The 21582-nt window shown below is 56.9% G+C and overlaps 5 protein-coding genes across 5 annotated transcripts; 3 read left to right on the top strand and 2 right to left on the bottom strand.

Annotated features, from left to right (window-relative positions):
- Window positions 1-55: 55 nt before the first annotated feature.
- On the bottom strand, window positions 56-5386 carry IE81DRAFT_178225 (hypothetical protein). Its single transcript, XM_025510682.1, has 5 exons — window positions 4889-5386; window positions 4550-4812; window positions 4372-4480; window positions 285-4289; window positions 56-210 (listed from the first exon to the last, which is right to left on the bottom strand). Exons 1-5 carry the CDS (start codon window positions 5276-5278, stop codon window positions 169-171), a joined length of 4809 nt encoding a protein of 1602 aa, XP_025368515.1. The 5' UTR covers window positions 5279-5386; the 3' UTR covers window positions 56-168.
- Window positions 5387-6269: 883 nt separating this feature from the next.
- On the top strand, window positions 6270-9758 carry IE81DRAFT_324628 (DUF155-domain-containing protein). The gene is made up of 4 exons (XM_025514287.1): window positions 6270-7780; window positions 7862-9357; window positions 9435-9466; window positions 9539-9758. The coding sequence occupies exons 1-4, from the start codon at window positions 6386-6388 to the stop codon at window positions 9703-9705; spliced, it is 3090 nt and encodes a 1029-aa protein (XP_025368514.1). The 5' UTR covers window positions 6270-6385; the 3' UTR covers window positions 9706-9758.
- Window positions 9759-10408: 650 nt separating this feature from the next.
- On the top strand, window positions 10409-12001 carry IE81DRAFT_342114 (NAD(P)-binding protein). Its single transcript, XM_025515680.1, has 4 exons — window positions 10409-10629; window positions 10703-10783; window positions 10856-10923; window positions 11010-12001. Exons 1-4 carry the CDS (start codon window positions 10483-10485, stop codon window positions 11737-11739), a joined length of 1026 nt encoding a protein of 341 aa, XP_025368513.1. The 5' UTR covers window positions 10409-10482; the 3' UTR covers window positions 11740-12001.
- A 3343-nt stretch (window positions 12002-15344) lies between these two features.
- Window positions 15345-18460, top strand: IE81DRAFT_324623 (UDP-Glycosyltransferase/glycogen phosphorylase). Its single transcript, XM_025514286.1, has 2 exons — window positions 15345-15883; window positions 16729-18460. Exons 1-2 carry the CDS (start codon window positions 15494-15496, stop codon window positions 18070-18072), a joined length of 1734 nt encoding a protein of 577 aa, XP_025368512.1. The 5' UTR covers window positions 15345-15493; the 3' UTR covers window positions 18073-18460.
- A 643-nt stretch (window positions 18461-19103) lies between these two features.
- Window positions 19104-21292, bottom strand: IE81DRAFT_324622 (hypothetical protein). Its single transcript, XM_025514285.1, has 2 exons — window positions 21002-21292; window positions 19104-20927 (listed from the first exon to the last, which is right to left on the bottom strand). The coding sequence occupies exons 1-2, from the start codon at window positions 21115-21117 to the stop codon at window positions 19346-19348; spliced, it is 1698 nt and encodes a 565-aa protein (XP_025368511.1). The 5' UTR covers window positions 21118-21292; the 3' UTR covers window positions 19104-19345.
- Window positions 21293-21582: the final 290 nt, after the last annotated feature.

The following is a 21582-nucleotide window of genomic DNA, read 5'->3' as shown; positions in this document are numbered from 1 at the left end:
CCTGAGCATCGTTATGTTACATGTTGTGCTGGCACGTGAAACTTCCGGGGCGCTTTGAGGCATCATTTCTGCCAGATCGTCATCTCCCACCTATATCACCATCAGCTTCAGCGCTGCGTGAGCCGTCCGTTCCAAACCACGTTATGACCCCAATGAGGATGCAAAGGGTCACAAAACGCGCAGAGCATCCATCAAGAGCTGATCGAGAGCCTGTCGAGGACGAAGCAGGGCAAGAAAGATTCAGCAGTGCTGCAAGAGTCGCACGCAATCACCGCCAGACTCACATCCTCGATCATGTTCAATTGTTTTCCGACTGGCGCATACGCCTCCCGGGTCTTGCGCGACTCGATGGGCGGAGCATTAGGAGCGAACAGTCCAGCGACTTGCGGACGCAGCGAAGTGGCATCGACCGGAGGTATCCTGCTACCGCTGCGAGGGTCTCTTCTGGCCGCTGCGTCAACGACAGCGAAGAGATGTTGCAGCCCCAAATCGGCGCTGGAGCCTGTAAATATGTTCGTTGACCGCGAAGTGGCCTTGGCTGTGTTTGCTAACGACCCGCCGTTGTCACCGCCGCTCACAGCGTTGAGTGCGCCTGCGGTGAGGGCTGCAGCACCCGCTGCCAGGCTACCGCCTGCTGCTGCTAATCCCGCCAAGCCACCCACCACGCCGCCTTTTGGTTTCACATTCTGATAGCTCGGCGAAGGACCACGAGGAGTAGCAGAGCTGGACTTGCTCGCAGGCGAAGCTGGGTCGCGCAAACGCGAGGGGTCCAAGCCCGAGCCAGATGACGCGCCAAGGCCTGTCACTCTTGAAAGGACTTGGTCGATGCGCTCCTCGATGTTTGCTTCCGAAGCGTCTGGATTCCGAACGAAGCTCTCCAACAGATCGTTCTGAGCCGAGCCACCCTGTGCTCCTGCTGGTGCTTGCGACTGCTGCGACTGCAATGTAGACTTCTTGCCTAGCGAGAGGGGCGGCGTTGTGAGCGTGTCGGAATCATTCGTGGTCATGCGCGAGTTTGATGGCCGCAGGTCGAAGTTGACTTCGCGTAGGCTGAGAGGACTGGTCGCTCGAGGAGAGCTTGATGCACTTTCGTACTCCGCCTCGCTCGTTGCCATCGTGCCTCGACTGGCATTTCGCAAAACAGCTGGTCTGCTCGCATCTCTAGCTGGAGACGAGCTCAACCCAGCCGCAGCCATCGCCTTGTCTTGTTCCTTCAAAACATCTTCGATGATGTTGCTGATGTCTTGCTCAGCCCCGCTGTTGGGTACATAAGAGTAGCGAACCTTGCCATTCTCGCCTGCGCGTGAGCTTCGTATCCTCGCTTCATCCGCAAGAACGACGTCCACCCCCTGCTGCGCATTGCGCTGAGCGCCCAGAACAGCTGCGCGCCGCTCGTGAGCAGCTGCACGCTGCGCAGCGATGATTTCCTGGCGGCTCATACCAGACTGATTGGCGACAGGTGGGCTTGGATTGAACGGTGCAGCTGGATCCTCCGCTGTGCGGGTCAAAGGCGTCGCTTGCACGGTCTCCAACTCGGCTTGCCGTCGCTCATTAATTTTGTCAAGAAGCACGTTTTCAGTGGGACTCAGCGGCCGTGCACCCTTTGCCTTGAGCGGCTGCTGAACTTGCCTCAGTATGAAGACAGGATCATCTGCCCTTAGATCGCTGACCATTGCTAGCAGTGTTGCTGCGTCAAAACTGCGCCGCTTGCCATCCGCGGAGCGTCGGTTGCCAGGAGCGTCCCTGAAGACCGGCTGCTTGAGGTAGGCGTCCAGTACTTTCGAAGCAGGTCCAAGTGGCCGCTCATCTCCGCGAATATCAGCTGACAAGCCGTATCTGACTCGGCCTTTGCTTCGCCTTCTCGAAGTGCGATCCTCGACATCGTCACCACCTTCGACCAATCCTTCCATTACGCCGAATCGGTCAAGACCCTGCTCGATCACTTCAGCTACTGTAGTGTTTCGGGGCAGCGCAAGGACTTTCTCGCGATACCGCTGCTCAACGCCTTCGCCTGGTACAAGACCGCCTGGACCGCGCTCGCGTAGAACGGCTTCCGGTATGAGGGCATTCGTCTGCGGGTCGAAGACTGTGCCTTCAGGTAAGTCGGATGGAAAGATGATCAGGCGAAGGGCGAAGCGCGCAGTAGCAGCCGCAATTGCTTCGGCGCTTTCGGGTGTCAGCGTGGACGTGGCGCTATTGCGCTGGCTTCCAGGTCCAAGGGGTATTCCAATGCCGCTACTGCCGCTCTGCTTTGGGTCGTTTGTTGGGAACAGACCCTGACCTCCGTATGCTGTGTCTGTTGACGAGCCCTGATCGGATGTGCCAGCACCTCGAGCACTTAGCGGCGCTCTCCGATGGAGGAAAAACTTGACCGCGTGATCGTCTCCAAAATCTTCACCCAATCTTGTAATCGCTGGTTTGAGACTCAAGTTTGAAGATATCGAAGAGATGGAGCCAACGCTGGATCGCTTCACGCTGGGAATGGCGGCGCTGATCTGGTCCGGCGAAGACTCAGACAGCTTGTCATAGACTTGCAACGGTTTCTCCAATGCGCCCAGAGCTCTCTCTTCCCCTTCCAGGAGCTTCACAGTCAAGTAGTAATCGTCAGGATTTGAGTCAACAGCGACGCGAAATCGCTGCATTGCCTGCTTGACCAAGTCCTCCGCAGACGTCGCCTCATTCAGCAGAACCGTCTTAAAGGTTGCTTCGCTGCCTATAGCATCACCGGCGAAGACACGCATGACGTTAAGCATCGGGACGTAGCTTGGCGTGCCGATGAGACTGCCCGGTCTCGTTTTGCCAGGTTGGAAGCTCTGAGGATGCGGGCCTGGAGAATACTCGTTGCCAAGCGCAGCCATAGCTGCTGCATCAGCAGCAGACTGATTCGCCGATTTGTTGCTGTCCGTCAAGAATTGACGCTGATAGGCCTCCTGCACTACGCGATCTCGATCTTGCATCGTCCTGCCGTAATTTTGGGGTGGCCCAGCGAGTCCCGGTGACATGCCTGGCGACATCGCACCCGAGCGTCTGTTTCCAGCGCTTCCCGCAAAGCTATCCTCCGAGCTACGTCCCGTCGCAGCGTCATCAGAGAAGGTCGCCGATTTGCGATCCTTCTTGTCCTTACTTCGCGAGAACAGCCCGCTGAAGACGCCAGAACGTTTCTTCGTCGTCTTCTCTTCTGGAACGTAGGCATCCTCTTCACCGCGAGATTTGCGGTTGCTCATGCGTCGAGAGTCGCGGTCGGCCTTCATACTGCTCGGCGCGGCAGGCGATACTCTGCCCGCTTGTCCCGCAAGCTCTGTGCTAGCGCGTGCCCTCTCAGCCTGAATCTGCGAAGGTGTAGCGGGTTGGCCGCCGGCCGAAGAAAGGCTCGAGATGGAACGTTCGCTCGAAGATACGTTCCGGGCATGCTGCCCCGGCGCCTCGCCAGGTCGCAAAGATCCAGGTATGCCTGCTCCAAGTGTGTACTGCTGTTGACCTTGCAACTGCGCCTGTTCTGGTGAGTACGGCGGAGAGCCCGGGGAGCCGACTGGGCCCCGTTGCTGTTGAGAAGGTGAGGTCTGAAGACCTGTCTGCCCAAGTTGAGCTTGCTGCCGGGGCGAAATTTGACTGCCTCCTGACGAGCGCTCAGATGCTTGCCTGGCTTGCTCAGCTGAAGCACGCTGTTGCTGCTGGGTTGCTGTTTGTTGCTGTTGTTGTTGAGCGGTAGCTTGCGCTTGAGCTTGCTCCTGCCGGTTTCGCGCCTGCTGCGCTTGTTGCACTCTTTCGGCCTCGCCCGCGTCCCAATCCATACCATCGTCGGGCTCCAGCCGGTCAAAAGCAGATCCACTCGCACCTGAGCCTTGGACTGGCCCTCGAGCTGCTCCGACGCCAGCCAGACCCGCATCAACAGGCTCGCCCCGAGAACGCACATCCGTTACTCCGCTGGCCCCTTGTGCACCTGATCCGTCTCCCTGAGCTTCGGTGCCTTCTTCATCATAGTCTTCGCCGTCCATTTCGCCTTCCTCAGCTTCCTCATCGTAGTCGCCCTCCTCGTCAGAAGACATCTCGTTGCCGCTGTGTTCTAAGTATGTGGAAGGTCCAAACAAGACGCCACGCTTGCCAATCCGCTTCTGCTCTTTGAGAATGTGTGCCGGCGGACCGCCTGCGTTCCTCCTTGACAGCGCCGAGAGCTTGCCCGAATGAGCGGATATGCCCCCATTTACGCCAAAAGAGCGCTGCTTGACCAAGTGAGAATTGTAAATCTTGTCTGGCACCTGATTGTGGTCATCGTCTGTAGCGCTTGTGAGCTGCACATCGTTCAAAAGGGCAAGCATTATGCAGTCAGTGCGCAGCGCGACCGGAATGCTCAAGGAGCAATTGCCGACTCACATCGACGTTCCGATGCTTGTTTAATCTAGCAAGCCTCTCGAATGGCGTCTCGATGTTCTCGGCGGGAATATAACCCACTTCGGATGTCCTCAGCACTCGCACGAGCCACCTGAGCAAGCGATGCGGTATCAAATCAATCACGCAGCACAGCGCTTGAGCTCAAGCTACTGGCACTCACCAGTAGGAATTAGAATCGTCGAGAAGGGTCAAATCGTTTCCCTTGTGGACTGTGGCCTGGCCCTCGACCGTAGCTACGAAGTTGTGAAGCGCGTAGACGAGATCGAAATCTATGTTCTCGTCTGGAATGGATGGCGAGCTGGAAAGATCGTCCTCCTCTTCCTCATCATAGACGCCATCGTCGTCGGAATTGCCGTCCATGCCGACTTCTGTCTCGCCTTGCGGTCCATAGTCTTCGTGATCAGAGTCTGAATTGTCGGCATACTAGAGTCATTGAACAAGATTGCAATAGCATAAGTCAGAATCTGCATCGCCCCACAATAGATGCATGCTGACTCACCATGCGACGTCCACCTTGTGCGCTCGCTCCGCCGTGTTGATTATCTCGCGTTGCTCTCGCTCCTTTGCTGGTAGCACCATGCTGCAGCCGGCGTTGCGCGGCAGCATACAAATCCTGTCCATCCCCATCCTCGTCGCTGCTGAACCCGTCAGCCGCTGCAGTCCTGCCATTCTCAATTGACTGTGCATTCATATCGATGGCTGATTCTGTACCGCCATAGGCTCCTTCGTAGCCGCCTCCTCCTGGTAATGAACCATCGCCGTTCTCTGATCGCGGAGCGGATGCTGATCTGGCCGCATGAATGGCTGCTTTGGCAGCTTGGGCGGGCGCCCTACCACCCGTCTGGGCTAGTCCTACGTCCACAGTCAAATTTGGCTTGACCTGTGCCATGGTTGTTGAAGGAGAAGAGGGCAGCAGCAGGGATGTATGCGCTTATGGAAGGGAAGCGAGGCAGCCAGGCCCCGACGCGTCTGGCGGTGGGTGGTCTGCGACCAATTCAAGGTAGGCAGCCAGGCCTATGCTTGTGCATTAATAGTGAGTGAGTCTTGAGACGTCCAATCAACGACCAGAACACGTGGATGGACGCCAAATCGATGAATGTCTTTTTCACCGCGCTCGAGAATCGGAGCGTGTATCGATAGCTGACCGATGGGTGCGTCTTGGATGCACCCAACAATGAGCTTGACGCGTGCACTTCTCAGCCTGGCGGATCTGCGGCTGAGATCTGTCGCGAGCGGAAGACCAGTTGCGTTTCGAACGAGCGTTGCGCCTGGCTGCTTGTTTGGTCGAGAGGGCTGTTTGGAGGTTCCGTGAGGGAAGCTGGGAGCTGGGACAAAGAAGAGCCCGGCTTCGTGCCATGCGAGTTGACCGAATGGGAAAGTGGATTGACAGCTGCGTGTAGGCTGCTCGAGATCCCTGAATTGCACGGCAGACTTCTCGGGGCACATCAGAGGCGGTGGGTATCGGCGCGCGCGTGCAATCATCGTGGCCAAGTCAGCATGTCGTCGGTGCAGCTGCAGCCGGCGCGCGCAAGAGCGGCCAGAACGCGCTCGCACCGCGCTTGTTTGGTCCGCGACGCAGCATGCAGCGCCGCCGCGCATGATGTGCCCGCGTGTCGTGCTGCTGGCTATGATGCTGGCTGCTTGTGCACCATACTCAGCAAAGTCATCAATCAAGTCAAGGGTGAAGTCACGAGTCTCAAAAAAAGCTCTTGGTGCGGTTGTGTGTGGTCACACGTGACCAAGTCCTAAGTCACGTGAGACTTGGATCGGCCGATGTGCTGCACGTCTGCTGCATGCTGATCGATGCAGCCGAAGGGAGCGTGCCCTGAGCCCCTCGCTGCACCACTCGAGAATGATCGACTTCTCTCGACTGCATCATGATGATCATCTCCACCCGCACTCCCTTCTCTGAGCCACAAGCACGGCTCTTGCTTACAGCGTCGGCTCTTCAAAATCTTCATAAAGATTTCGACAGACACCACCCCAGAAGTGCGTGATGTCTGACCGCCGGTCTTATCCACCGAACGGGCTGTCCGGCTCCACCACGCCGGCAACCCCACCCAGCGAGCCCCGACGAAGTCTAACCGCTTCCGGATTGCCCGGTCTGAGCTCCACGGCATCTTCTCTACGAGCTCGCAGGAGCGGAGCAGCATCGGGATCTTCGCTTCGTCGCGTCATGTCTCCGGGCGATGAGGATGATGATGGCGAAGAGGACGGCGAGCAGGCCAGTCAACATTCGAGGCGCGAGGGAGAATTGGCAGACCTTCGAGCTGGTATCATCATGCCAGGCATGGGTTCCAGAGTGCCAGGCTCTACAGGCGCTACAGGTGCCTCATCCAGTGCGCCTCAAAGAGGTAGAGAAGGCTTCACTGGCAGCTCAAGTGCAGCTGTCCCGTCAGGCCCAGCTGCTGCTCTGCGGGCCAGGCTTCCTGCAACGCTTAGCGCAGCCATCAAAGGCAAGCCACCTGTTCGTCGAGCTACTTCGGCTGGAGAACAAGCAGCATTGCTTGGAGGTGATGGTGAGCCGGCGACTACGGACAGCATGCTTTTGCCTGCATCAGCCGCGAAAGGACCCTCGAACAGGCCTTCCGCTGCCAGATCCAAGAGCGGCGCTTCTCCTTCTGCTCAGCAACAGCGCTTCAAGGGTACTCCAGCACGATCCATTCGCTATTCTCTACCTGTCAGAAGCGACAAGCCAGTGCGTACGAGCAAGACCAGCGGCAAGCACGTCCTGCTGCCTTCAGAAAGTCAACTCGCTCCACTGCCTGGGGAAGAGGACGACGACAGTGAGGATGAAGAAGAGAGCAGCGAGGAAAATGAAGCAGACGCGAAAGATCGCAACGAAGCTCAACAGGCAGTGGCGGAGCAGCGAGTCGGAGATGATGGCACGGCCATCGATGCCATGCCTCCGAACATTGCCACCGACGTCAGGCAGCACAGGACGCTATCCCCGGGCCGTGGGCGACTCACGTCGCCATCCCGAGCAATACCACCTGGCAAGCATCCCAAGTCGGCAGCTGCTACCAAGCGCGGTCCTGTGCACTCAAGAGCGCCACCTCGTATACCCAAACAAAGCGGACCGGTCTATCACACCTTCGAGCGATTGGCGCCGCAGTCGCGCCAGCACACCCCTTTGCCTCGTTTGACTTCCTACTCTGTCGGACCAGCCATCCACATTCCTACTCTTGCAGGTTTTCTGAGAAGAGAACATGGCGTGCGACCTCGGCTGTACGATGAGTGCGCTTACGTCGTCTACTTCAAGCCCCTGCTGCCAGGCTTTGGCCGTGCAGAGGTTCGCAGCGCTCCAGAGCCGAGAGGTTCAAGTCCCGGAGCCGAGGATCGCCGCGAGCGTCAGCTTGAGGAACAGGAGGAGAGTGGATACCTCGGCTCCGTGAGTGCCACGTCCATGACTCGCTTTTCTTGTAGGCTGTGGTCTCAACACTGACATCCATGGTCTTGTATGGTTGAACAGTACTTTGCTCAGAAGAAAGAGGAAGAAGAGGATCCCCAGGGCTATATTCACGGTGGCGAAGGCAAAGGCGGCGACGACGAACCCGAACGTGATGGCGAAAGTCGAGGAAGCAATGGGCGGGCGAGCAGCTCTACAGATCATCTTTCTTGGCACCGCGAGCGTCGCGAAGAAAACAGTCCAGAAAGCGAGCGCCGACATCTTGAGCGGCTTAGCGAGGCTGAGAACGAGACAGAGACTGAAGGCGAGAGGGAAGAGCAAACAGATCGAGGTGGCCGCATTTCAACAGGCATCACACCGCCTTCGCAGCCTGCCACAATCAACGAAGAAGACGAGGGGATCGCAACACCTCGAGCTCTCGAACCACGCACAGGCGCTGATGATGTGGATGCTCTTCTCTCTGGCGAAGAGAACGCCGATGACCAAGGGCGACTACTTGGCACGTCCTTGGACGCTGTGAGCAGCGAAGATGAATATGCCCTTCGGGCTCTTGAGCAGGAGTCGAATGCTGGCGTGCTGGCCACCGAAGATGAGCTGCTCTCGGCTGATGAAGCCGGCGCAAGAGACATGCTTCTGCAACAGCAAGCTGTTGAGGACGGAGATGCCAGCTTCGGGCGCGATGAGGTCGAAGCGGGTATGGCGCGCGAGTTTGTCGAAGAGGAGCCTGATCCGAGCCACCCACACGCGTTGAGCTCCTCTCCGCCCCGAAGTCCCGGACGCAAGGCGACGCGCTGGGATGAACCCTTGGGCGAGGATGTGGCGCCCTCTCGCTCGGGGCGTAGGCCGAAGAAAAATCGCCGAGCATCCGGACCTAACCAAGCGTCCCACAATCACGACACTTCTCGCAACATGCTGACGTCTCGCGGCATACTAGAAGCGCTGCATCAAGCTGAGCTCATTGTTCTGCCGTACGGCGTACTGGTCATGTACAATCTGTCTGCCGCAGAAGAACGTAGCATCATCAACGACGTCATCTCCTCTGGCTGCGTTCGTGGTGGTCCAGCCAGCTCTCCTGATGACGAGGAGACCGAAGCGTTCCACTTCTGCTACGATCCGACCGTCCCAGCTCCTCGAATTTTCAACGATTTCTTCACCTTTAGACAGCCTAATCACTTGCTCAAGGTCAGCTTGGCCCATGCGATCGCTCAAAGCACCAAGCTGAGCGTATTTGAGGAGTCCATGCAACAAACCCTCGAGCTCACGTCGCACATTCCGAAAGAGCTGGCTTCATCTGGAGAGCTCAAGCTTAAGCGTCGAGAGGCGCTGCGCCTGACCGGGCGCTTGTTCAAGCTCAGAGTGGACGTCAATCTTACCAGCAATGTGCTGGACACTCCAGAACTATTTTGGAGCGAAGCTAGTCTCAAGGCGCTTTACGACGCTATCCGGGAGTACCTCGAAATTGACCAACGCGTCGAGAACCTCAACGAGCGTCTGGCTGTCGCCAACGACCTGCTTGAGATCATCCACGAGCACATTTCGAACGAAGCGATGAGCAAAATGTGAGTCCGAGTGCAGTAGACCCGCCGATGCATGTTGACCGCTTACAGCTACGACTCCTCGACGTTTACCCCGTCAGCACGTGGATCATCATCATGCTTATCATCGTCGGTGAGTGTTCGAGGCTGGCTTTCAAATTGCCCCGTGGCTTTCAGAGCTGACGCTTTCTGCCGCTCCTTGCAGCATGCCTTGTGGCCTGTGGAGAGATATCAGCCCGTCTTGTATTGCATTCCCGCGCTGACACTGCGAGAGCGCTTTTGAGGTCGGCGGCGGGCGCGCTTCCTGGCGTTACGGCCGGTGGCCGAGTGCCTCGCCTGCTTGATGCTCCTGCCCAGCTTCTGATGTCTTGAGCATTCGCACATGCCATCTACCTGTCCTCTGCAGCAATCCAGATAATTCGTACATTGCGCTCCTCTGCCATCTGGCCTTGCAAGGTATCTGCATCAGCTCCCGCACTTGCAGTACATGACCAAACCATCGCACCGTCAACGCTTGACGTGGTGCAGACGAAATCGGTGGATGGAACAGGTGGTCCGGCCACTTTTGAATCGAGTCCACCAGTCCGCCTCGCAGCCTCGGTCCCCCTGCTGGTGTCGTCCTCGGCTGTGGTTGAGTCGCGAAATCAAGGCGTGTTCCAGTGCGGCGATGCGATGATGCGACGCGATGCCATCGAGGAGTTTGCCGCGGCTTCACGATGACTTTGCCAGCATCTGAGCCTCCCAATCGAGAATGACTAGCCTCGCGCGTGCTGCGCGCGTGCTGCGGGCTTCGCTCTTGACTTCCTAGGCCGGGAATGCCTGAATGTCTTGTCCTGCGACTGGCTTTCGCAATGAATCGTCAGCAGAGCAACAGCTACGCGGCGAAGCTTCGGTGGAAGGTCCTGCCTGGCTGCTTGCTGTCTGAGCGCGCTCGGTCGTAAGGCTCTGCATGCATCCGGCCCCCGGGTAGAGAATGACAGCCGGCCGTGCGGCGCGGAAACCACTGCTGCTGCGAGGGGCCTCCACAACTTTAAAAATGAGGTGACAGGATGTTGAAGGAGCTTTGACGTCGCATCACGTTGCGCATCGTCATCATCATCATCATTCTGGCACTCACTCTCCAGTTGGCTTCATCAAATCAACTTCGCCATGTCGTCAGCTGCTATTCCAAAGACTACCAACCGATGGGTTCTGGCCGAGCACGTGCCCAAGGATCGTCCCCTCACCAAAGACTTTTTCCGTTGGGAAACGGACGTGACGCTGCGTGAGATTCAAGATGGCGAGCTTTTGGTCAAGGTAGGTTGAGAGACACGGTGCGCTCAACACGCGGTCAAGGCTTGAACCCCTGCCTGCTCGTTGCTCCGCTCAGGTCGCGCATCTAGGCATGGAGCCATCGATGAAAGGCACCTTTACTCAGGAGAAGAGTTACAGGCCTGCTCATCCCCTCGGCGTGAGTGAGGGGGGGCCCAAGATGCCCAGAGGTGCATCTGCGTACGCTGACACAGCCAAATCGAGCACGTAGGCTCCCTTGTGGGCACTTGGTATCGCTGATGTGCTCGCAAGCAAGTCGTCAAAGTACAGTGCGGGAGAGTGCGTCCAGATCAGGGCTACTGCCAGCGATGACTAGCATTTCGCTGATATATATTTCGCCTGTATCTGTGCAATTCTTCGATCAGTCGCATCTTTGGCTATGTTGGACAAGAATCTAATGCGATCATCAATGAGAATAGCCCTCTACTTCAAAAACTCCATCCTGCGCTGGGCAAACAAGCCCTCTCTTTGCTCGGACCACCTGGCCTGGCCGCGCATGTAGGACTCATGAACGTGGCTAAATGCACCAAGGACGATGTCGTGCTGGTATCCGCTGCAGCGGGCGCCACCGGCTCAATCGTTGTTCAATTGGCCAAAGCTCTAGGCGTCAAGAAAGTCGTGGGCATCGCTTCTTCGCGCAAGCTTGATGCGGTCCTTGAGACCGGTGCGGACGCGGCCGTCGGCTACGACTCTCCCTCGTTCCTGGAAGATCTACGAAAAGCTACCAATGAAGAGGTGTCCGTCTACTTTGAAAATGTCGGAGGCAAGGTGCTAGACGCCGCTCTGGAAGTCATGGCCCCGAACGGCCGGATCGCGCTCTGCGGTGTGATTTCCGAGTATCAAGGCCAAGAAGAGCCTATTCGAGGGATGCGTTGGATCCTCAAGAAGAAGCTGCTCCTGGAAGGATTCATCTGCAATCAGAGAGGCCCAGAAGCTCTACTGACCGCTATCAAGGAGCTGACGCAATGGGGAATAGAAGGCAAAGTCAAGACCAATATTCACACTTATCAGAAGAAAGGTCTGGAACATGCCCCAGACGCTCTGCTTGCTCTGCTGAATGGTGAAAACACTGGCAAGATGGTGCTTGATCTGTAAGCTGTTGACGTCCGCACGGGGAAGCAGAAACAATCCACATGGTGAAATGGTGTAACCAGACGGAAAGGCCAGGCGCTGACGTCGATGAGCTGCCAAATTGACGACTTGTCCGTCCATTTTGTGACCCCGAAAATGGGGACGATCTGAATGTTAGACCGTGAAAGGCCAGATCGTGCGTTCTCCCCATGGCTACGTGGTCTGGCGAATAGAAGGCCAGTGAGACACAGATTGAATGCCATGCTCCATTCCCAAGACTATTCTGTGCATTTCATAAGCGCCCACGAGAAGTGTGTGGGCCGATTGACCCCCTCTGCCTTGGGACGTTCCCCTTGTCTGCGGGCATGCCACGCTAGCAAGGAGATCAGCGAGGATGCTAGTCCTAGATCCACTGAGTCCTACGTGAGATCTCGAGTTCCGCCAAGCCGCGCAGACCCTACAGCGGCATTGGAATCAGCGTCCAGTCGACATTCTTGCGAGCTTCGCCAACTCAAGTCCATTCAGAGGACGGAGAGGCCTTGGCGGGCCCGCGACATCTTTGACGTTGAAGGACATCCGTACCGCAGAATGCGCTACCATTCACGTGATTAGATTTCATCTTCGGAGGGATCCGTGGTCGCGGCTTTCCATTTGCCTTTCATCCACGCATCCACCTGCGACTATGGTCACATCCTTCCTGATTGCGGAACCCCGCTTTCACCACTTTCGTTGAAGAGATTTCGCACTCTAGGCGTCGTGCAGTGTGCAGATCAAGACCAAATGCGCGATTGGAAGGCCACCAGAGCCATGGACGAGCTTCGCGAAAACTTGGCCCAATGACGAGGGAAAGGGGCCCACTTGTGCTTTGAAGGGTTAGTGCGCTGTCCTTAGCGCCGACGCCCACGCTAACAGGTAGGGCAGACCGCCTCGTGACGAAGCCTGTGCTGTACCGAGACCGCTCCTCATAACAAATTCGTGCGGGTCCTTTCACGAACGCGCGAAAGACTTCATTCAAGGAGTGACAGGGGAGTCATAACACGGATTGTAGGCCGTTCATACCTTGTTTTGAACAATCAGAGCGAAGCTTCCAAATGCGCTCTGTTCAAAGGACCGCTGCTTTGGCTCCGCTGTATTGCTGCCGCTCACGGTCCACGGACAGGCAAAGCTGAAGGGAGATGACGGGCAAGGTTGCGTGACATGATGAGACTGTGCTTCAATTGCGAACCTTGAATGGTTGCAATGCTGGAGAGTGCTTGCAAATCTTGCTTGGCAACGTACATTTTACCGGCGTCCGCCGGTTTCGATTTACGTATGAGGCGGATGCGAGAGAGCGCGCACGTCCACTCGTTTGCTACCGTCGGTGGAGGTTGCAGCGGGATCGTGATTCGCCGGTGGATATCATCACTGCGCGCTCAGTGGAGCTACTACTACTGCTGCTGCTGTGCACACCGAGCGTTCTTATCGAATTCGATGCGACCACGATTCAATACGCAGCCTCGCGATCGATCGATCGAAGAGCAAGTTTGCCCTCACGCGTGGCATTTATGATTTGATAGAGAACGTGCGGCGAGTGGTCATGCGTTCAAAGCGTAGGGTGGGAAGGTCTCTCCTATCCAGATCGTCGATACGACGTGTCGCTGTGGACTCACGCAGCAAGTAGAAGTAGAAGTAGCAGCACTGTTACCGCTCGTGACTACCAGTAGGTTTCGAAGTGTCATGCTGGTGAAGAGCGCCTCTGTGGGCTTAGCAGGCGACTCCCTACCACCCCACCTTTTGAGTTTCGGCTGCATCTCGCTCGCATAGATTTGATGAAGGGCTCCACGCTACGACAAGAATTAAATTGGAAGCGCTTCTCGTGTTGCTTAGCTTCGGCCTCAGCACCGAGACAGAGGATCCGCAGCTTGTACCATTACCGTTCGAGCTGATCTGCACAACGCGTGGAGCGAGCCTGCTCGCTTGCTCAGCAGCGAGAACCGAGATGTCATTCGTCATCAGCATCTCACGAATCTTGACATCCAACGCTGGCCCAGACGATTGAATGGCCTTGAGATGCCAAGACTCGTGAGCATCACCGAAAGGCCTGGGTGACGACGCGACATTTGCAAGCAAGCGAGCAAGAAAATCCGCACTCTCGACGTTCTCCGTCAATAAGAGCTTCTTTGCGAGCGTTCTGTTTTCGATGCATTGGCGCGGTTCGTTGTGTGGGTACATGCACAGCACTGTTTCACGCACGCATGCAGCGGCGGACGCTAACGACACGGCCAACGGCGAGTCGGCGGATCATGCGCCCTTTTCGAGTCGCGCTGCGTACTGCAGGTGCAGGTGGTCTGCATGCAAAGGTTGCTCCGTACGATGCAAACACATGCAAGACCGACAGCTCGCGGCCAAAACAGCGTTTGACCGCGCTTCTACGGCGGCTGTTGGGGGGCGGGTGTTCGGGGGCTTCCTGTCCTGTGGCTGCTGGAGCGGGAAAGTGTGGATCTCTTTCAGCTGCTGGTGCGGGGGCAATTCAGGTTCTAGAACGATTAGATTCCGCGGGCAAGGTAAGGTGCTGGACTTTGGAGAGCGTGGATGGAGGGAGGAAGGAAGAAGATCCGAGCGAGTTATCCAAGTTGTAGCTTCCCTATTCACTCGGAATGAAGCCGCTTTTGTTGTTGGCGATGACGGCGATCAAAAGGTGCCAAAAAGTTACAGTCACCGATGAGAGATAAGCTTGCGGTGCTATGCGCACCGTGCTGTTCCAAGGTGAGAAGTATGACGAAGTTACTCACGACTTGACGAAATTGGCGAGTGTGCAGCGTCAACTGTTCCATGCATGTGCTGCACTGCTCTGCATCAGGTCTGGAGATCGCCGGGAGCACAAGTGCAGCACAGTTCGCAGCAGAGAGCTCCGCATTAGAAACCTGCAGTAGCGTGTTGAGTAGGCGATCCTTTGGCCTCACTGCCACGCCCTTCTCGTACTCCGTTACTGCCGTGCATCAGCACTTTAGCAGAATTGATCGCACACAAAGACAACAGAATTCATGACTCCGAGGACTCCGAGCTCTCCCATGTCGTGAATAGCATCATAAGATGGGCCGCGCTGCACAGCGACTTGTGAAAATGGAAACCTGCAAAAATTCCTGCTCCGACCACTCGACTAGCTGCCCGACTGTTTCGCAAGACTCGTGACTGTGACTTGTTACCCTTTCTGTTTGGGGCCTCGAGGGTGCTTTGAGCGTATGTACAGGGTATCTGCACCTGTCGCAAATTCTGCTGTACCGGCGCGGAATGCAAGCTCTGCGAATGGCTGTGGACTTGAGACTGCGCTAGATATGTGATAGCACGATGATGGGGCACTCTATGCAACGGCGAAAGCGATCTCGCAGCGAGGGGGCCAGAGGGGGGAGGGAGGATAGGAGGATTGATAGGCACAGACAGGGCAGGTTGCTGTAAAGGACACGGGCGCGACCGAGCACAGGCATCAACGCTCGAGGTGCCGCCGCAAGAAGGCCGCTAAGTGATCGACGCTTGTCTTGCGCTTCGACGAAGGGTTGACCTCAAAAGCAGAATGACTACTTGGCTGCGAGAGCATATCCCCTCCTCCAGTTCTCGATCCCATCTTCCATCATAATCTCAAACCCGCCCCACCCCCTTCTGCACCCCTTTCTATCCGTCCTCCTCCCCCCCTATCTTACTCATCTCGCCGCCACGCGCCCTGCCCTACATCACCAAAAGCGCCAACAAATCTCTTACGTGTTAGTTACTTCCTGTCCTCGGGTACCCTCACCTTCACAACATGCGTTTCCTCTTCGTCAGCAATCCAGCTACCGGCCAGGTCAATCCTTTGCTAGCAATTTCTTCCGAACTGCTCTCGAGAGGTCATGAGGTCCACTTTTGCTCAGCAGACCGGCTCTCGCGAAGCTTTGGCAAGATGGCGGTGAAGACCGGCCATGGCGACCGCGGCTACTTCCACGGCGTCGGCAGCGGTCGAGAGTGCGAAGACTTGACCGACCTCGTGCAATCCAAACCGGACCTCTTTCACAACATCATTCGTCACAAGCCCGGAGCGCTCACCACCTATCTCAATGCCGTCTGCAAGCTGGGCGACGAGTCTACAGCTTCAGATGTCTACAAACGTGTCGTCTTCAGAGTCAGAGACGTCTGTATAGAGACCAAGGCTGACATGGTGAGTCGTGCGTTCTGCCCCGTGCCTCTCGATGCGCACCATCGCATCGACCGTTGCGGTCGCCAAGTGGACTCGGAGCGAGCCGTTCGTTTCATGCGTTTCCCACCAGTCTGTGAGTCGCGGGCTTTGGACGCGTCGGCTCAGCGTCTTCCACGCACGCCATAATTGGAGTCACATCTAAGCGACTCTTGATTAGGCGCGTCCCGCGACTCTGGCGCGCGCTCGACTCACTCACTGCAGGTCGCACACTTGCTGCGGGAACGACCCTCCATGCAGCGCGTTCGCGCGAGATGCCTGGCCACATTCGTCAAATGTTCGTGTCCCGCTCGGAATATTTGGCCTTGCGTTTTACGTGATGGTCCTTGGCAAATTTCGATCAGAACGTACGCGACTTGAGCGACTTTGCACATGGTCGAGGGTGACTCGGACTCCGCCGCAACGCTGCACTCTCTGCGTCGGAGTGTCGAATGTCGTCGTCGCGCGCCATGCGCGATGCGCATCGCGCACGCGCGGTTCGTGCAGGGGGAGCCGCGCCATTTCAAACTCCGTGACGATGCAGCCAGACCACATGGTCCGGGTAGTCAAAGATAGGAAAGACCGGTCGCTTATTGCCCTCCGCCCCGGCGAGGGCTTATCAGCGGCACCCTTCCTCGCGACGTAGCAATAAGCTGTTGTCATTTTCACGTTGCACACCGCTCGCTGCAACCTGGCACGGGCCACGTTGGGAGCGGTATCGGTGACACAGGAAGGTTTTTGGGTGCCGGATCATCGTGCGCTTCGGCTGTGTTGTTTATGGTGGTCATGGTGAATGCTGACTCTCGACACCTGTGTCCGTTTCATCGCAGATCATAGTCGACAACTTCTCCCCGTTTGCTATGGACGGCGTGCGCTTGTCAGGTTTGCCGTACATTCAAACATCCCCAGCCGCTGCATGCGCTGCCGCCTCGTTTGTGAATCTGTTCAAGCAGCCTGTTGGACTGAGCGGCGCAGACAGCGGTCACCGCAAAGCTGACGGTTCCCGGACATGGGCACAAGCAATCTTTCTAGTCTGGCGCAACTTCACTTTCGTCTTCAGCTTCGTGTGGTGGTGCATGACTCACCCCTATGCCAAGGAGAAGCGTCGTTTCCGAAAGGATGAACTCGGCTTGCCTCCCGTCGACTTTTTGGCCGATTCCTACATGACGCCCGCCCCTCACCTCGTCCCCCACATGCGTGCTGCCCTCTCATTCAACGTCGCTGGTCTCGACTTGTACGATCCCAAGGTTTTCCACGAAAAGGTCTTCTTCGTCGGCCCTTGCTTTGCTCCTGGTCACGGTCCAAAGGCGATCGCGCAGCACTCCTCTCTGCAGCCCGATGCCGTCAAAGAGTGGCTGGACGAATCTGAAGAGGTCATTTACGTGAACATGGGCTCAATTTTCTACTACCCTAGGGACGAGTACGACGCTCTGATCGATGCATTGAAGGGTGTCAAGGCGGTCAGACCCAACATGCGAGCGCTCATCAAGATTCCCGATTTGCCAACAACCTTCCAACCCATTCCTGGCGCCGATGAGCTGCCAGGATGGATCAGACGAGAGACCTGGGTGCCATCCGTTGAGACGGTGCTCGCCCACCCGAGCGTCAAGATCGCCATGCATCACGGTGGAGGCAACAGCTTCAACGAGGCCGTCGCCTTCGGCAAGCCTCAACTGATCGTCAGCATGTGGGGCGAGACGCACGACATCATGGCGTACGCTGTCCACCATGGTATTGCCATGGGATCCAAATTTGCGCCCAGACTCGTCGCTAGCGATCTACAAGCCTCTATGACCAAGTTACTGGAGGAGAACATCGAGTTCGCTGACAGAGCTCTACGCTGGAGGCTTCGCTCGGAGCAATCTGGAGGCACACCGATCGCCGCGGACATCATCGAAGCTTATGGCAGTAAAGAAAGGCGGATCCAAGGCACGCAGGATGGGGACAGCACAGACATTGAAGCAGTCAACGCTTTGACGATCGACAGCAACGAGAAGGGCTTGTTCACTCCCGCCCTCGACAAGGAGCCCCAATCATCTTCAGCATCGTCAATCGGCAGCCCCACGATCGCCGAGCAGACGGTCACATTCCCTTCTCCCACCGATTTCCCTCCACGACCGCAGCTCCTGATTCAAACCGCGGCCGCTGCGCCGGTGGTAGCAGCGACGGCCTGACGAGCCACTGCTGCCACCCTCCTCGTCCAATCCGTCTTCCGTCTTCCGTCTCTCTCTTTTCCTCTTGCAGTACCTTCCATGGCTGCGCTTTGACTGCCTGCTTGGAGCCTGCAAAATAGAACCGTCACCTCATACCCTCATTTGCTGCTCCGTTTACATAGACTAAGCCACCGCTATTCTGCCCCCCCCGACATTTCAGCTTGAAGGTCGCACCCAGTTGCTTCCTCGCGTTGTCGTCCCACATCCTTTGCACGCGCACGCGCACACACACACACTCTCTCTAAGCGAGGTCGTTTGCGCCTCCGCACCGTTTATTTGTATTTCATCCTGATCTTTCTGTACCTGGGGCTCCTCGCCTGACTTTGCCTCGAGCTGGGCCCTTTCTGCTGGAAATACATTGTCTCTTGACATTCTTGCGAAGCGCCTCCGCCTGTACCGCAAAGCCGAGACCAGCACTTGGACTTTCGCGCTCCGCGCCTCGGCAAGCAGCAGTGGCGTCTCGCGACGTTGACCGAGTCGAGTATCGGACTCCCAATCCGCGCAGAATTGAGCCCGAGGTTCAGCCACACTCGATCAGCCAGCCTCCTTTTTGCGCCAGCACCCGAGAAATCCTCATCTTTGGGGGGTAAAGACGACCACCCGAAGGATCCGCGCCGTCAATTTACAGCTACTTCATCACAGCGCGTCGAGTCGAAACCGCTTTCACAAGCCCGAGATCTACACAGCAGCAGCGGTAGTGCGCACTAGCTAGCTACTTCGAGTCAGAGTGGGCGGGCGCTCGGCTCGGACTTTTGTTGGGGGGGGGTTGTTTCAGGACTATGCAACGCGTCGCTTTTTATTCCGGCTTCAACCCCACACGCTTAAAAGGAAATTGACGATTGTTCTTTTGCACCTTCCGAGCGGCTCGCTGCAAGGCTACCCTGACGTCTTGCTCACTGCGAGATCAGCCACACTGTTCAAACGCCCCGCAGCGCCGGGTCAAGCTTGGAAATGCCCGCGGGCCAGCCGCGATCACAGCAGGACCAATTGAGCCCCTTGGCAGCAAATGAGTGTCATTGAGACGATCGAGAAGTATCGAGCAAGATGAGCAAGATGAGCAACAACGGAATGGATGTGCGAGCAAGACAAAAATGCGAAAGAGCGTGCTTCCAAGGCCGACGGGCTCAGGATGTTGTGATGAGGGGAGAGACAGAAGAGACCGAACATGGACGAGGAAAAGGTTCGAGTGACAGGCGGAGGGCCGAACAATGTTGCGAAAGGAAATGTGGACGTGTCAAAGCCTAGCACGCAAGTGTTGCTGACAGGTGCACGGCTTGCGAAGACGAGGAGCCAGAACTTGGCCCGGCCGTCCGCCAAGGTTGCTAAGCGAAGCACCTGACGAAGTCGTCACAGTCGCACCACCCGCCGGCTTCTCTGTACCGTAAGCGGCCGCCATTCTACGTATGATGCCTTCCACCGTATCGACATATCTTTTGATGTACTGCGCATCGTAGTGGTCGCTCCAATTCACATTGAGAGTGATGGACCCCTTCCAAACCCAAGTGTGAAGTCCCATCTGCGGTCTCGTCAATCGGCTGGTGTTGAACCAGTCAAGCAAGCGGATGACGTCTGGCGCTTGGGTACTGCCATCTTGGCTGTAATTCACGCGCATTCTCGACTCGAGCTTGCCGAGGGAAGTGTACGCGTCTCCAGGATTGATGGCTTCGAACGGCGGGAACTCCTCGTTATCCACGCCAAGCATCTCCGTCACGGGACGCATGCCCTTGATCAGCTCCCTGTCGTCTGCGACAGCTCTGTATTGCTGCGCCAAAAGAGGTCCAATCTCCTTGAACGCTCTGTCCAGATGAGCATCGGAGCCCTCGGCTTCGCTCTCTTTTGCGCGAATGTGATCCAAGCTGATCTCGGTCGTGAATCCAGCAGTACCGGTGCAAATGTAAGGCTGACCGAGAAACTCCTTTTTGAAATATCGTCTGTAGTCGACTGGGAGCATGAAGTTGATGATGTGCGTGTTTTCGATGTCTTCCCCTGCAGCTTTGGCATCTGCTGCGCGAATCGCCCAAACGGCCACGTGCCTTGCTGCATCAAGACCGTGTCCAGACGTAAAGCCGAGGGAACGGCATGCTCTGTTGAAACCAGCAGTGACATCCGTGGGCAGACGTCGCCTTTCATTGAAGGCATAGCCCATCTCTCCTCGAGGCTCCATGCGCTGTGGCGGCAAGCCGAGCGAGGGTCCGTGACCCGCAAGCTCAGGTCCGAGAATCTTTTCGCTCTGAGCATCGTCCGAGTCGGACGGGCTGATGCCGATGCATTCTGGCAAGCATCGAGGAAGCCTCGAAGTCTCTGTGCCCCACTTGTAGCCACGAATCTCTTGTAGGCCACTTTCGGCGCTACCACTCTTGACATGCCTGGCCAAGAAGCCCATGATGAGCTCGACGTGGCTCAAATTTGATTGACCGTCGTAGATGTAGTGCGTTCCATGGGCGACTAGAGCATGCGTATCGCCTGGACCAAAGATCCAGTGCAGCGTGCATGGGCGAGCGCTGGTTGCAGCGTCCAGCGTCCGCTCGCCTCTCACCTCTTCAACACGCTGTTCGAGGGGTTGTCCAGGTTTGCACTCGTAGAAGCGGGTCGAGTCCCTTGCCCATTTCTCGGCCTCAGAAGAGTCGTTCGAGGTCGTGTAGACCCACGCACCAAGCCAAGGGTCCAGATCAGGGTGAACGCCAAGCTCTACAGACGCGCCCAGGAGCGGCCCCACCCAGCGAGCAGCGATGGCGGCAGGCTCGGCAAGCGCCTTGATCACAGAAGAGTTGATGCCCGGTGCCTGGAAAGTGACGATACCAATGGCGTCGGCATGCCTTGAAGAGTAGCAGCGCTTGGGGGGGTCAGCATCGACATACCGTTCGCCGAGAAGCTGGACTCGGTCGCTCACCCTTTGGTCCAGCGAGAGTATTGGTGGAAGAAGCGCTCTCCGCCCCAGCAGCTACGAGTCCAGACATTTGGCTTGTCCGGAAGCGTGATCCACTTGTAGACGGCCTCGTCTGACATTTCGAATGCGTTCAGAGAAAAAGGGAGACGAAGGAAGGCGAAGGAGAGGAATTGGGGTTGTGAGGTGAGAGAGCGAGGTACGGGAAGCAGTCAAAAGGGGGGATCCGGTAGCCAGGAGATGGATGTGCAGGATGAGCGATGAATGGGAGAAGCGTTTCGATGATGAGATTCGGACGATGTCGACTTTGTTCAGATCCCCAAAAGATGCAACACTTGCACACCCGCACACCCGCACACCTGCACAGCCAGCACAGCTCAAAGCTGCTGATTGACCCGTTCCCGTTTGGCCTTAGCGCTGTTTATCTTTCGCAGCGCGGTCTATCTGCATGCCTGCTTGCCTGCTTGCCTGCTTGCCTGCTCGCACCGCCCAGCCCACCTCTCCAGGTCTCACGCACTTGCAGCAGTCTGACGGCATACACCTTCGTGCTCCATCATCTATCCACACAAGAGCTGCTCGCTGCAAAT

This window comes from Ceraceosorus guamensis, assembly GCF_003144195.1.
Source record: "Ceraceosorus guamensis strain MCA 4658 unplaced genomic scaffold IE81scaffold_44, whole genome shotgun sequence".
Taxonomy (NCBI): domain Eukaryota; kingdom Fungi; phylum Basidiomycota; class Exobasidiomycetes; order Ceraceosorales; family Ceraceosoraceae; genus Ceraceosorus; species Ceraceosorus guamensis.
Note: the sequence above shows the minus strand (reverse complement) of the source record. Positions and strands in the feature narration are given on the sequence as shown.

Coding starts and splice junctions, on each gene's coding strand:
- IE81DRAFT_324623 (XM_025514286.1), top strand. CDS start 15,494: ATGCGTTTCCTCTTCGTCAGCAATCCAGCTACCGGCCAGGTCAATCCT. Junction 15,884..16,728: donor TAGAGACCAAGGCTGACATG/GTGAGTCGTGCG, acceptor GTTTCATCGCAG/ATCATAGTCGACAACTTCTC.
- IE81DRAFT_342114 (XM_025515680.1), top strand. CDS start 10,483: ATGTCGTCAGCTGCTATTCCAAAGACTACCAACCGATGGGTTCTGGCC. Junction 10,630..10,702: donor ATGGCGAGCTTTTGGTCAAG/GTAGGTTGAGAG, acceptor TGCTCCGCTCAG/GTCGCGCATCTAGGCATGGA. Junction 10,784..10,855: donor GGCCTGCTCATCCCCTCGGC/GTGAGTGAGGGG, acceptor TCGAGCACGTAG/GCTCCCTTGTGGGCACTTGG.
- IE81DRAFT_324622 (XM_025514285.1), bottom strand. CDS start 21,117: ATGTCAGACGAGGCCGTCTACAAGTGGATCACGCTTCCGGACAAGCCA. Junction 20,928..21,001: donor TACTCTCGCTGGACCAAAGG/GTGAGCGACCGA, acceptor CTACTCTTCAAG/GCATGCCGACGCCATTGGTA.
- IE81DRAFT_324628 (XM_025514287.1), top strand. CDS start 6,386: ATGTCTGACCGCCGGTCTTATCCACCGAACGGGCTGTCCGGCTCCACC. Junction 9,358..9,434: donor AACGAAGCGATGAGCAAAAT/GTGAGTCCGAGT, acceptor TTACCCCGTCAG/CACGTGGATCATCATCATGC. Junction 9,467..9,538: donor CATCATGCTTATCATCGTCG/GTGAGTGTTCGA, acceptor CGCTCCTTGCAG/CATGCCTTGTGGCCTGTGGA.
- IE81DRAFT_178225 (XM_025510682.1), bottom strand. CDS start 5,278: ATGGCACAGGTCAAGCCAAATTTGACTGTGGACGTAGGACTAGCCCAG. Junction 4,813..4,888: donor CACAAGGTGGACGTCGCATG/GTGAGTCAGCAT, acceptor CAATGACTCTAG/TATGCCGACAATTCAGACTC. Junction 211..284: donor AATTGAACATGATCGAGGAT/GTGAGTCTGGCG, acceptor CGTCCTCGACAG/GCTCTCGATCAGCTCTTGAT.